Here is a 12,082-nt window from a genome sequence, read left to right as displayed (position 1 = left end):
TGCACATATCTCCCACACTGTGTGCCTGGTTCAAGCATGGCCAGCTGTGAAGTAAAACTCCTCACCACTGTGGGTACAGAGCTGGGGGCATTGGGCACTGTCCTCTCCCAGATGCTCCTGTGGCCTCAGGAGCTCAGGCTGATGGAGGCCCCTCCTTAAGGAGAGTCTCTTATTCAACTGACCAAGCAAGAGCAGCATAGGCTGGCCCGAATACAAGTGTTCACCACCATCCGCCTTGGCCTCTGATGTACAAGCTGGGTAATCTTGTTTCCCCACCAGTGTAGCATTTGCAGTGGCGGGCGGGGAGAACTTCTCCTTGGTACTGGGGTGCCCTGGCAATCTGCCTGTTCCCAGGACGCAGACCAGGCTGAGACAGTACAGAGGTCAGAAGGAGAGGAGAGGGCACAGCAAGGGCAGGCTCCAGGAGACTGAGACAATGTAAGAGGCAGAGGTGTCCCCTGAACCCTTGTGCCACCCACTCCGCATCCGGAGACGCAACACTAGATGCCAGAGCCCTTGCTGGAAACCCCTCAGAGGGCAGCACATCTTGAGGCCTGGGCACAGCTCACAGGTGGCCAAAAAGGAGGCATACCCCTTAGGAGAAGCTGACTGTCCTGGCCAGGAGCATCCAGCAAGTGAACAGGATCTGCACCTTGGGAAGCATCCAGGGCCCCCAGGGTTGGTGCTCTAAGTCAGGCTCCTGCTAAGGAACTGCGCTGCTATCCTAATCAGAGTGCAGGAGTCTGCGACCCAGGAAAAGGTCTAAGGGAGACTGAGGGCCAGAGACAGGAGTCAGGTTGGATGAAGAGTTTCTATGGTCTTGCCTGTGTCGTGACCACCCAGGGTCGCCTAACAGGATTCACCCAACCATGGGAGTCTGACTCAGTCTGTAGGACCTGGGGACCTTCGTCTTGGGGATTTCCATGCTAGACAGCCCTTAGCAAACCAGCATAGGGTGTAAGGCAAAGGATGGCTGAGCTGAACACTCCTGGCTGAGAGTGAGGAGGTCAAGTAGGGATGATTTGAGATGGCTCAGCAGTTAAGAGCACTGACTGCTCTTCCAGAGGACCCAGGTTCAATTCCCAGTAACCACATGACAACTAACAGCTGATTATAATTCCAAGATCTGACAACCTCACACAGACATATAAATAAACAAATAAATAAGGGATGATTTGCTGAGCAGTGGCGATGCACGCCTTTAATTCCAGCACTCAGGAGGCAGAGATAGGCAGGTCTCTGATCTTAAGGTCACTCTGGTCTACAGAGCAAGTTCCAGGCCAATTAGGGTTACAATGAGAAACCCTGCTCCATCACCAAACAAATGAGGAAGATCTGAGCAGAGCCTGAGGTACGAAGCTCAGAGCTAAGTTCTGTAGATCTGAGCAGAGCCTGAGGTGCGAAGCTCAGAGCTAAGTTCTGTACCAGCTGGAGCTCCAGTCTGAGCTGGGCTCAGAGGTGAACTGGGGTTGGGTTAGTCCTCCAAGGCCCACAAACTATAAAAGCAGACTTTGGTTCGCCCACGGGACAGTAGGGAGATGGGGTTTTTCCAGCCTTGGCAACAGTTCCTCACCCAGGCCTTGGTAACTCCCTTATGACATCCAGCCTTGTGAGCTCCATAGGGAAAAAAGATATCCTGGGCCTTGCTGGCTACTGGCCTACGTGTTCCATAACCGAGCAGAGAACGCGGGGCCAGGCAGGGTGAGTGGGCCAAGGGAGCACGGCTTACAGCCTTTTAGGAACTGCTGGCACTGAAGCGACATGGCCCAGGGGCCTCTCTCACACCCTCCAGTCTGGGCATTATGTTAACGCCGAGACCAGGCCCTGAGGGTGCATGTGCCTCCCGAGCCGTGGAGTTCCCGTCCACAGGTGACTTACAATTGATGCTGCACAGGGAATGGGAACTAGAAAGTCAGCACCAGGAACGCTGAGTTAGGAAGGGACGTGGAACAGGAGCTGCAGAGGGAAGCCTGGTGCCGAGCCAGAGGCCCAGTACTCACCTCCAGGGCCAGGAGGCCGTTTCTGCAGGGGGCAGAGGTGGCCACACTTGTGCCTTTGTAAAGAGCCCTGGGCTGATGTCCTAGAGTTTGGACAGCACCCCTCAGAATAGAGAGGAAGGACAGAGATCAGATGCCAAGCGTGGGGCAGTGGGCCTGGGTACCAGCCGAAGGACAGCCCCTTCAGCAGGCAGAAGAACAGTCAATGCGGTAGGGGGTAAGACAGAACATTTATTGCTCCACTAGGTACACTCAGGGGCCAATAGGACACAGACAATTCTCCCAAAGGCTGGTTCCATGCATCAGCAGCAGACGCAGGGCAGCCCCAAGGTGACATGTGCAGCAGGGCCATAGCCAGAGCTCCTAGGCCATGCGCCACCTCTTCCATGGCCCCTCTCTGACCCTAGCTCCAACATGGGCTTGAGAGATCACTGGAGGCGTAGACGCCTATTGGACTCCCTTTGCACAGGACGAGCCTAGTCCCAGAGGACAGCACATCAGGGATCCTGGGCACAAGTGCGCTCACATGTGACCCAAGACTATGGGGTCACCTCCTTGGATCCCCAGGCAAGCCTGGCTCCAGCCCCAGGGATACAGAGGAGATAAAGGCAGGGCCAGGCTTTCTGGGTTAGCTCAACCACAGCTTGTGGCTAAGCTCTGGACCACCAGTGGTTGGAGCCTTTACCAGGGAAGGGACAGTTCACTGTCCCTGTAGGTCAGTCCAGGCTTCAAGCAGTGCCCAGGGCTTCCTCCGCCGTCAGCTTGTACCATCTGGTCTCAGCAACCAGGAGAGCCTCTGGCAGAGGGGACTTCATGTTGACAACAGAGAGCCTGTGGGGAGCAGTGATGGGGCGGAGGCTTCCCTCTCAGACGGCAATGCCTCCCTCCTGAACAGGGCCAGCCTACTCACCCCCCTCAACTACCCAGGAGGCCCCTGCCCCCCAACCCTGCCAACTATTTCTAAACACAAGCCTCACAGGCGGTGGCTGACCATATAAGGCAGCCTCTGGCCTCCTTGCTTGCTCGTGGTATTCCTGCCCAGGCCTGCTAGCCTGGAGTCTTGGTGGCGAAAGTCAGGTAGCCAGTGTGGCCCACAGTCTCCTTCATGGGTGTGCCACTACGGAAGGGGCTGGCATCAGAGCCCGCGCTGACCTCTGAGTCACTGGCTCCCAGGTCAGGCGAGGGTAGACTGATGGTGCGCACATTGTAGACCTGCGGCAGCACCTCCAGGGTGCTGAGCTCGGTGAAGCCTCGGGCCGCCAGTGCCTGGCACGTGCGCTGCACCTGCTCGATGCACGGAGAGAAGGAGCAGAAGCGCCCACCTGCAGGAGCAAGACCCGGGGTCAGAGGGCATCCAAAAGCCACCCTGGACCTAAGGCTGGCTCAAGACTGCCTGCAGACTGTAAGCCCTCAGACCAAGGAACCATGCAGGGGCCTGAGGAAGCTGTAGAGCTGTGCCCTGTCTGCTGGCCCATGTGGCCCTCCTCCCTGCAGGAGCCCAGGTCAGCAGCCAGAACTAAGCCCAAGATGCCTGGGTTTCCCTGGCTGCCAGCAGGCATCGCTAGCCTGCCTTGTAGGAGGCAGTGGAGGGCTGGGGGTCAGGGTTGTCAGAGTCAGGCCCAAGAATAGCTCTAACAATAGGGTAGCATAGGGCGGTGTGTGGGCGGCTGCTGTCACAGGAAATTAGAGGCTGTCGGTGGCTCTTGGGAACAGGAGGAGCCTAAAGAGAGCACAGTCTGAGCTCCTCCCTGCTGCCTCCCACTGGGGCAGCCCACAGGCTTCACTCAGCCTGCCCAGAGACTGTGAGACACCCTATCCGTATCTTGGCAGGGGATCATGAGCAAGTCAGGGCAGGGAAGGAGTGTGTACAGATGTCCCACAGTGCTCCCTGACACAGGACACCTGGCAGGTATGAAGTAGTCCCCTACTGTGCCTGATGTCAGCACAGAGAGCAGAAGCCACCAGAGACAGGCAGTGCTATAAACACCAGGCATACAGAAAAGGTATGCAGATCTGGGAAAGAGCCCAGAAGAAGGGGACATGGGACAAGACCCAGGACACAGGCACAGGTGCCTCTGGCCTACTCTGTGGAGGCTCCCCTGCCCGGTTTGGACCCTGCATCAGGGCCCTTCAGGTGTGGACCTCCAGGCTTCCCCTCCCAGCTCCAGGCCTCCTCAGTAGACACAGGGATCTGGGCAGTGCCTGTCTCAGAGGTTCCCCCACCCTCTGCCAAGCCTGCTTCTTCTCCAGAAAAGGCAAATCCCGGGGACTCACCAGCAGTCTCTCTGGCCCAGGGCCGACCTTTTCCAGGCCTCCCCTTTGCTCCGCCTCCACAGCATCTTCCCTAAAAGGGTCCAGCTGCCTGACTCTGCAGCATGGGTGTGGGGAGTCTGCAGGAGATGGCTGGGGGCAGGGGACTGCCTATGACCTCCATATTGGATCCAGGCCTGGAGTCCTGTCTTATAGATCCTGCCTGCACTGGAGTTGCCAGGGCCTGGGACTCAGTGAGTTCCTATCTAGGCTGAAGAATGGGACCCATCTTTCCCTAACCCTGGTCTTTAGCCAGCCCAAGTCAGTCCTCACTTTGGGCCAAAAGGAGCCCTGGTCTGGCCACTGCTACTGTGTGGCCTACAGGAACCTCGAACTCCCTGGGTTCTAGATGACCCAGAAGCTCAGCCCCTCACCAGCACCCTTATGAACTCCAACACACCTTCAACCTTGAGGGCATCCCAGGCATGGCCCACAGCTTCCCAGGGTGATGGGATATCCAAGAAGACAGCATCGGCCACATGGGTGACACCAAAGCCACTGCGGCACACATCCTGGGTGTGCACAGTCACCCACTGGCTCACGCGATGCTCCTGGAACTCCTCCCGGGCCTTGTCGGCCCGCTGCTGGTGGAACTCCACTGTGTGTAGGTGGCCAGTGGGGGCGATGCTGCGGATGATGGCATGGGAGACAGAGCCGCTGCCCGTGCCTGGCAGGACAAGAGGATTGAAGGGTCATTTGAGGACTACACCCACCCACAGCAGCTCCCCATCTGGGAAGAAGAAGGTCAAACAGGCCTAAGAGGACAGCTGACCCCAGGGTCAGAGGGTGTATCAAATCACGAGCTCTGTCTGCTCTTGGCAGCCTCGGCCCTGGGTTTGGGATACCGGGCTGTGTAGAATGGGCACAGGAAAGGACATAGGCGAGTCTGGGCAGGGCTAGCGCTGGCCTGTCCCATCCTGACCTAGCCTCTTCTAAACTGTGGCCAATCCACGAGCCTCACTGACAGCTGTCCCTCATGTTTTCTACCTCCTCCCGTGAGCTCCTTGACTCACTCAGGTCAGTGGTCAGCTCATCCTCCCCACACCTCCAACCCTGCTAAATCCACCCCCACTGCACAGGGGCAATTCTACCTGCTCTTGCTTGAGCTCACATGATCTAAAGTCAACCAGCTCCACCCTTCCCATAATGTCACCAGTCTGTTCAAAAGCCTCCACTCTTCCTTAGAAGCAGGGCTACCCTTCTTCACCTGACTTCATATACTCGAGGACCTGTGCTAGCCTGTGCCTCCACTCACCCTGTAACTGCCTCTTCCTGCTTGGTGACCATTTCTAGCAGTGTACCCTCTTGATCCCGCTGTAGCATGTAGCAGTGCTCTTACAAACCCCCCCAAACCTAAGCCGGGCAGTTGGCGCACACCTTTAATCCCAGCACTCGAAAGGCAGAGGAACTGCCAGGTATACAAGAGCTAGTTCCAGGACAGTCAAGGCTACACAGAGAAACCCTGTCTCAAAAAACCATAAAACAAAACAAAAACAAAAAACCCTAAGCTCAAAGTTAGACCCCATCCAAGTCTGATCACTCCAAGACCCAGGAAGTGACACCCACCACAGGGGCGAGACTGTTCAGTCACCCACCATCAAGACCCACTGTCATCCCACCCCAAATCATCAGTGATTCCTTCTCCTGCCTCTGGGCTTCACCCACCAGGTCCCTCCCTCTTTGTTATCTGCAGACGCTGGTCCTGCCTCTGTTCCTTTGTGTGTTTTGTTTGTTTGTTTTTGTTTTTTTCGAGACAGGGTTTCTCTGTTAATATGTACTCTGGAACTCCCTTTTGTAGACCAGGCTGGCCTCAAACTCACGAGATCTGCCTGCTTCTACCTCTCAAGAGCTGGGCTTAAGCCGGGATTGTTGGCGCACGCCTTTAATCCCAGCACTTGGGAGGCAGAGGCAGGTGGATTTCTGTGAGTTTGAGACCAGACTGGTCTACAAGAGCTAGTTCCAGGACAGGCTCCAAAGCTACAGAGAAACCCTGTCTTGAAGAAAAAAAAAAAAAAAAGAAAAAGAGCTGGGCTTAAAGGCGTGCACCACCAACCACCTGGATCCTCTGTTCTTTTTACCACTGTCAATCAGATCTATGCTTTGCACAGTGACCGGGCTTACCTTCCCATTAAAGGGCGGCTCCAGACTCCTAACAGCCCTCTGAAGGGCCCCCTCTTGCTTCCCAACCTCATCTTCTGTTCCTCTTCATGCCCCAGCCAGTGGCCTTCTTGCCAATGCACACCAGCACTGCACCCCACCTGGGGCGTGCGCATAGGCACTGCACCCCACCTCGACAACTTTTCTTTGGCTTTTGGTCGCACTTCATCATTTTTAACTCAAAGGTCACCTTCTCAGATCCCTGACTTTCTGAGTTTGGGGATCCTCAACCACGCATCCCCGATTATAAGTCTCTCACAATCAGTAGCACTGAATGGTCACCAGGCTCACTGCCTATTTTGTCTTTTTGAGGGCAGGAACTTGGTACCACATGGGAGCACAGGAGTGTGCTGACTGAAAAGGGGTGCGGGCCGGAGAGAGGCTAGTGCCTACTACAGGCCATGCAGAGAGTTGTTAGGGCTGGCGCTCAACTCTGCTGTCCACTGTCTCCCTCTGCAGGGAGAGAATGCCAGGATAGGAGGAACGGGAACTGTAGTGACCCCGAACCCCAGTTTCTTAGCCCACCACAATCACACCACCAAGGATCTAGTCACATCTGGTCCAGGACTCATCCCTGTGGGAGATACATGATAGACTGCAGCATGCAGTGGTCACAGCACCTAGGGGTGTGTGTGAGAGACAGCTGGCGCTCATGCACTTCTACTCCTCCCTCCTGTCCTTGTCTCAGTGACGGTGTTGATAATCTTCACTGGAACTAGGTGAGGGGCTGACCGTGAGTGTGTGTGGGGCTGAATTTTCACTACAATGAGCTCTTGGGATAATCAGCCTCCTTCCAGGAAGGCCAGAGAGACGAGCAGTCAGCACCTTGGCCAGCACCAAACAAGCCTGCTGCCACATCAAAGCAAGCCAGGACCCTCAGAGGGCACGGCTGCCCCCTCTTCTTCCTCCTCCCACCCAGGTCAGTCCCCATCAGATGTCATCTCACTCCCTGCAGTCACTCCCTCCCCACCGAGTGGAGCTGCTAGAACAGAAACCAAGTAATTCAGCACACATCTGCAAGATGGCTTGGCTGCAAACTTTTTTTTTCGAGACAGGGTTTCTCTGTGTAACAGCCCTGGCTGCCCTGGAACTAGCTTTGTAGACCAGGCTGGCCTCGAACTCACAGAGATCCGCCTGCCTCTGCCTCCCTAGTGCTGGGATTAAAGATGCGTGCCACCACCTCCTGGCTGACTGCAAACTATCTTAACTGTGGGTCTGACTCCCACCTTATGTAGGTGCTGAGCTCTGAAGACACCAGAGGAGCTCACCTGATTCACAGACCACAGAACCGGGTCGCAGCTCCAGCATCATGGTGAGTAAGGCAATGTCGGTGGAGTAGAGGATCTGAGTGCGGTGGGGCAGGTTCACAGTCCAGAGCTCAGGAGTGGGGTGAAGCACATACACCCAGCCGCCTCTGCTGCAGATCACCTTGGAGCCAAATGGGCGGCCAATGAGGTCCACTGAGTGCCGTAGGACGCCATGCCGGGTCTGGGTCTGTGCCCCACGCTGCACACGCACTGCCATCATCGAGCCATGGCCCAGTGACAGGATGGCTGTGTCGCCTTCCTTGATCAGCTCCTCGTATGCCACGAAGCTCATGGTGTTAACATCTGCCAAGTGTCAGAGACCTGGAGAAGTGGTGTGTGGGCGTGAGGCGTGAAGTCAGAGGACCAGGAGGCAGGATGAGGATCTGTGGTTTAGGTAGAGGTCTGTGGGGCCCGGGTTCTGAGCAGTATGGGGCAACCCAACAGAGCTGCACCCTAGCCAGACAAATACAGTCCTTCTAGGTCTGGAAGAACACACGAGTCAGCGCACAATAGTAGAGGCCCAACGATTCACACACCAGAAGGACCAGAACAAAGTCCTTATTCCTCAGCTGTGAAGACGGTGGCCTCCGAGAGGCGTGCAAAGGGGGAGAGCGAAGTCACCTCCAAGCCAGGATTCCGCGGAACCCCTTACCCGGAGTACCCCAAGCGGGATCCCGACGGCCCGGACGTTTCTCTGCACGGGACCTGCAGGCAGGCCCGGAGCGCCGCTCCCACCCTAGGCGCAGATGCCAGCTCCGAAACTCACCCAGTTTACACCGGCTCTCTGCTCCACACGTGGCTCCGCAGCGGCAGCCACACTTCCGGCGCGTCTTTGATGACGCCAACAACGCAGAGATTGCTGGGAGACTGCTCTGTCCTTTGCGCGCTCCGAGAGGATGCTTCCCGGCTGGCGTCTCCACTCCCGTGGTCTTCTGTGCATACTTGCGCGTTGCCTAAGAGATCCGAGCAGTGTGCAAAATAAAAGTCCTCTCCTCGCCAGCGGTTTGTCTGCGTGCCGCCTTTTAGGGTTGCCCAGAGCATGGAGCTTCTGCCCGCTGCATACGCCTACCCCTAAAGTGCACTTTGACAACTGTGTAACCCCAGGGCTTCCTTATTAGAGCCCACCAGAAGGTTTCGTCATTGCAATCAGCTCCGAAACACCCTGCCTGGAGCCCAGGATGAATCCTAGAAAGTGGAATCGGAGGCAGCGGTGGGACACCCAGAGACTTTGGCCAGGGCCAGGCCAAGTATAAGGAGCAGGGGTAGTTCGCAGCATTCCGCAAAAGTGGCCCCAGGCCAGGCCCTGCTATCCCTGGCATCTTGAGAGCTGGATGAACTGGGCTCACGCGTGGCCTGGGGAAGGAGCTGCTGGAGACCAGGTGGAAAGGGGAAGCTGTAGGAGTGTTTTGTCTCAGCAGAGCTGAATCAGAGCCCCCGTGGAAAGGTTCTTCCCCGGAGTGGAGCAGGAAGTGGAGAGGGGAGGAGCGCTGGGGTGGGGAGTGAAGAGCGTTCCTGCGGTCCTCAGCTAGTGGAATTGGAGGGCATGAGACTTGAGTTACTCAGAACCGGTAGCAGTGACCAACTCTGGGCTGCACTCCCCAGCCACCAGGCTACTGTAGCCTGGCAAAGTGGGGGTGGCCCGGTTCCACAAACATGCCCTTCCTAGAGTCCTGCTGGCTAGTGGGACTCCTCTGTGTGAAGGAACCCAGGTTCCTGACATTAGACCTCTCCAGGTCTCTTCCCTAGCTGGCCTTGATCTGGTAGCCAGGAAGGATGAGGCTTTCTTGGTCTCGCAGGCTGGGAAGCCACAGCCGTTAGCTGAGACATCCCAGCCCTTGGCTCCACAGTCCCTGTTCTAGTAGGCTCCTTCACTCCCTGATGGTGCGCAGCCCAATCCACACCCTAATTGCTCCTCTGGAGAGTTAGACTTTCCACTTCTCCTCCTCGGAGGTTCCTCTTCCCCAGCCTCTCAGCGGCATGGAAACCAGGGCTGACTATGTCTCTAGATGAGCTCAACAGGGGTTTTCCCTTGGTCCCAGCTGTCCACTGCTGTATCCCTGTCCCTCCTGTGTCCCTTCTCCAGTCCACCTTCTCAGATCTAGCTATCGTCATGCCTAGCTTCAGCCTGGATTTTTCAAGGTGGTGCACGTCTTTAATCCCAGCACTTGGGAGGCAGAGGCAGGCGGATCTCTGTGAGTTCGAGGCCAGCCTGGTCTACAAGAGCTAGGTCCAGGACAGGCTCCAAAGCTAAGGAGAAATCCTGTTTCAAAAAAGAAACAAAACCCATAAAAACAAAGAGGAGTTCCCTCTGACTGGCATAGCCTCCTGTTTCACTGTGCCCTGCAGCCCCTGCCCCTCTCTTTACCCTTGCCAACTTCCCCTTTGCATTCCACGAGCCAGGAAGCAGCGAAGCAGCAATGCACCCTGGGCACAGGACTGAGAGTGGCCTCTATGTGGAACCTAGAGCCTGGATCTGCCTGTGCCTATACTTGCCCTGCTGGGCTGGACAGTGCTGAAAATTCCTGGGACTCCTTTGAGGCCCTGAGGTCAATGTATGACTTGGGTGATTTCTAAGGAGATGGAATCATAATTCTACTGAGTGATGTCACCAAGCTTCTTGCCCAGAAGCTGCCAAAGCAGCTACTGTGATTGCCAAGGATAGCAGAGGGCCCAGTCGGGTCTAGGCTGGATAAGCAGGCCCTGACCTTTCTCCATTGCTGTGAGGGCCTCCAGGACTTCTGAGCAATGCCCCCCAAGTGGGGGACCTCACACCGATATGTGGTCTAAAGGCTGTGAAGGGCCCTTCGTCTCTCTACCCTGATGTTGTCTCTGCTGTTTGTCCCCCAAAGTTAGGCACCCTAGGACCACTGGGGGATATCTGGGCGTCCTAGCCAGTACTTCTTTCTCTCAGCGGCCAATCTTCCTTTAGGTTTCGGTCTTAGAACGAGACCAAGGCTGAAGGTCACAGGCACCTGTTCCAGTGCTGGGCGTGGTTCACTGCCACGGTGGACAGACTTCTAACTGCCTTCTGTTCCTCACCTTTACTAGAGTCCTGGCCTTGTCCTCGCAGGGAGATGGGAGGTGGGTAAGGGAGGGGAGGAGGCAGAGAAACTGTAAATGCTGGAGACAAAGAGGAAGTCCTGAACCCCCTACCCCCACCTAAGCCTGGACACCAAGTTTGCTTCCTCTCTATTTCTAGAAACAGACAGAAACTTGAGCACTTGGGGCTCATGCCGAACTAGTTTCCCTGAGAGGGGTAGGTACCCTGGTTGGCAGCTGCAGATATTTCTGAGGAGGCTGAAGGGGGCATAGAATACAGGGATTATAAGCTTATGGCACACCTGCTGTCTAGCCTGGGGATTTTTTTTTTTTTGAAACAGGAGCTCATGGAGCCCAGGCTGGCTTTGAACTCCTGATCTTCCTGCCTCCACCTCCTATGTGCTGGCATAATAGGTGTTTGTCTCCACATACCTTTTTTTTTTTTGGGAGGGGGTGTCAAGGTCTCTATGTAATCCTGGCTGTCCTGAAACTCACCATGTAGACTAGGCTGGCCCTAACTCGCAGATAATTCCATCTGCCTCTAATTTCTGAATGCTGAGATTAAAGGAGCTGGACACCACCATCCCCAGCACGTACTTTCCTATATGGGGTTGTTTTAATTGGCTTACAAAATAGTGACTTGACCTGGGCACGGTGGCTCAACCCTATAATACTAGGACTTGGGAAGCTGAGGCAGGAGGAGCCTGGTTTACAGGCTCTTGTCTCAAACAGAAGAGGTTGAAACTGGTCAAGGCAAGGGAGAGAACAGGTGGATTCACTAGTTGTTTTTGAGGACAGTGCAGCTGTGGTCCTTCATGCTGACCCGGGTAGAGGCAGGCCAGCAGGCAGGCTTTCTGCCCTGAGTTCTCTGCTCCATAGCCTTCTGCTGAAGCTCCAGCACATCATCCCTCAAGCCTGGGATTCCTGCCATCCCTCCTGCAGGCATTCTCTCAGGGCAGCCCGGCTCTGGCAGGAAGGCAGAGATCCAATCCCCTTGTTCACCTCCTTCTTGTCTTCCTTGCATCTGGCACCTGAACGGATTCTGTCAAATGCACAAGAATGAGAGGCTCTCTAGATTTTTTTTCTGGAGACAGGCTTTCTATGTAGCTTTGGAGCCTGTCTTAGAACTAGCTCTTGTAGACCAGGTTGGCCTTGAATTCACAGAGATTCACCTGCCTCTGCCTCTCTGCTGGGATTAAAGGTGTGTGCCACCACCACCCAGCGAGGCTCCCTAGTTTTGCACAGCCGTGAGTGAGGGGGGGTGAGAGGACA

The 12,082-nt window shown here is 55.8% G+C and overlaps 1 protein-coding gene across 1 annotated transcript; it reads right to left on the bottom strand.

The window, feature by feature from the left end:
- Positions 1-2,207: 2,207 nt before the first annotated feature.
- Trmt61a (tRNA methyltransferase 61A) lies at positions 2,208-11,930 on the bottom strand. The gene is made up of 4 exons (XM_050154765.1): positions 8,538-11,930; positions 7,733-8,092; positions 4,708-4,974; positions 2,208-3,319 (listed from the first exon to the last, which is right to left on the bottom strand). Exons 2-4 carry the CDS (start codon positions 8,061-8,063, stop codon positions 3,045-3,047), a joined length of 873 nt encoding a protein of 290 aa, XP_050010722.1. The 5' UTR covers positions 8,064-8,092; positions 8,538-11,930; the 3' UTR covers positions 2,208-3,044.
- Between the last annotated feature and the right edge of the window lie 152 nt (positions 11,931-12,082).

This window comes from Alexandromys fortis, unplaced genomic scaffold (assembly GCF_014885135.2).
Source record: "Alexandromys fortis isolate MF-2015 unplaced genomic scaffold, M_Fortis_MF-2015_v1.1 scaffold_91, whole genome shotgun sequence".
In the NCBI taxonomy this organism is placed as follows: Eukaryota; Metazoa; Chordata; class Mammalia; order Rodentia; family Cricetidae; genus Alexandromys; species Alexandromys fortis.
Note: the sequence above shows the minus strand (reverse complement) of the source record. Positions and strands in the feature narration are given on the sequence as shown.

Bases quoted from the DNA above. Each gene is read 5' to 3' on its own strand.
- Trmt61a (XM_050154765.1), bottom strand. From the start codon at position 8,063: ATGAGCTTCGTGGCATACGAGGAGCTGATCAAGGAAGGCGACACAGCC. The intron at 4,975-7,732 runs GTGAGCTCCTCT...TTGTCCTGCCAG, and splicing joins TTCTGTGGTCTGTGAATCAG to GCACGGGCAGCGGCTCTGTC. The intron at 3,320-4,707 runs GTGTGTTGGAGT...TTGCTCCTGCAG, and splicing joins GGATGCCCTCAAGGTTGAAG to GTGGGCGCTTCTGCTCCTTC.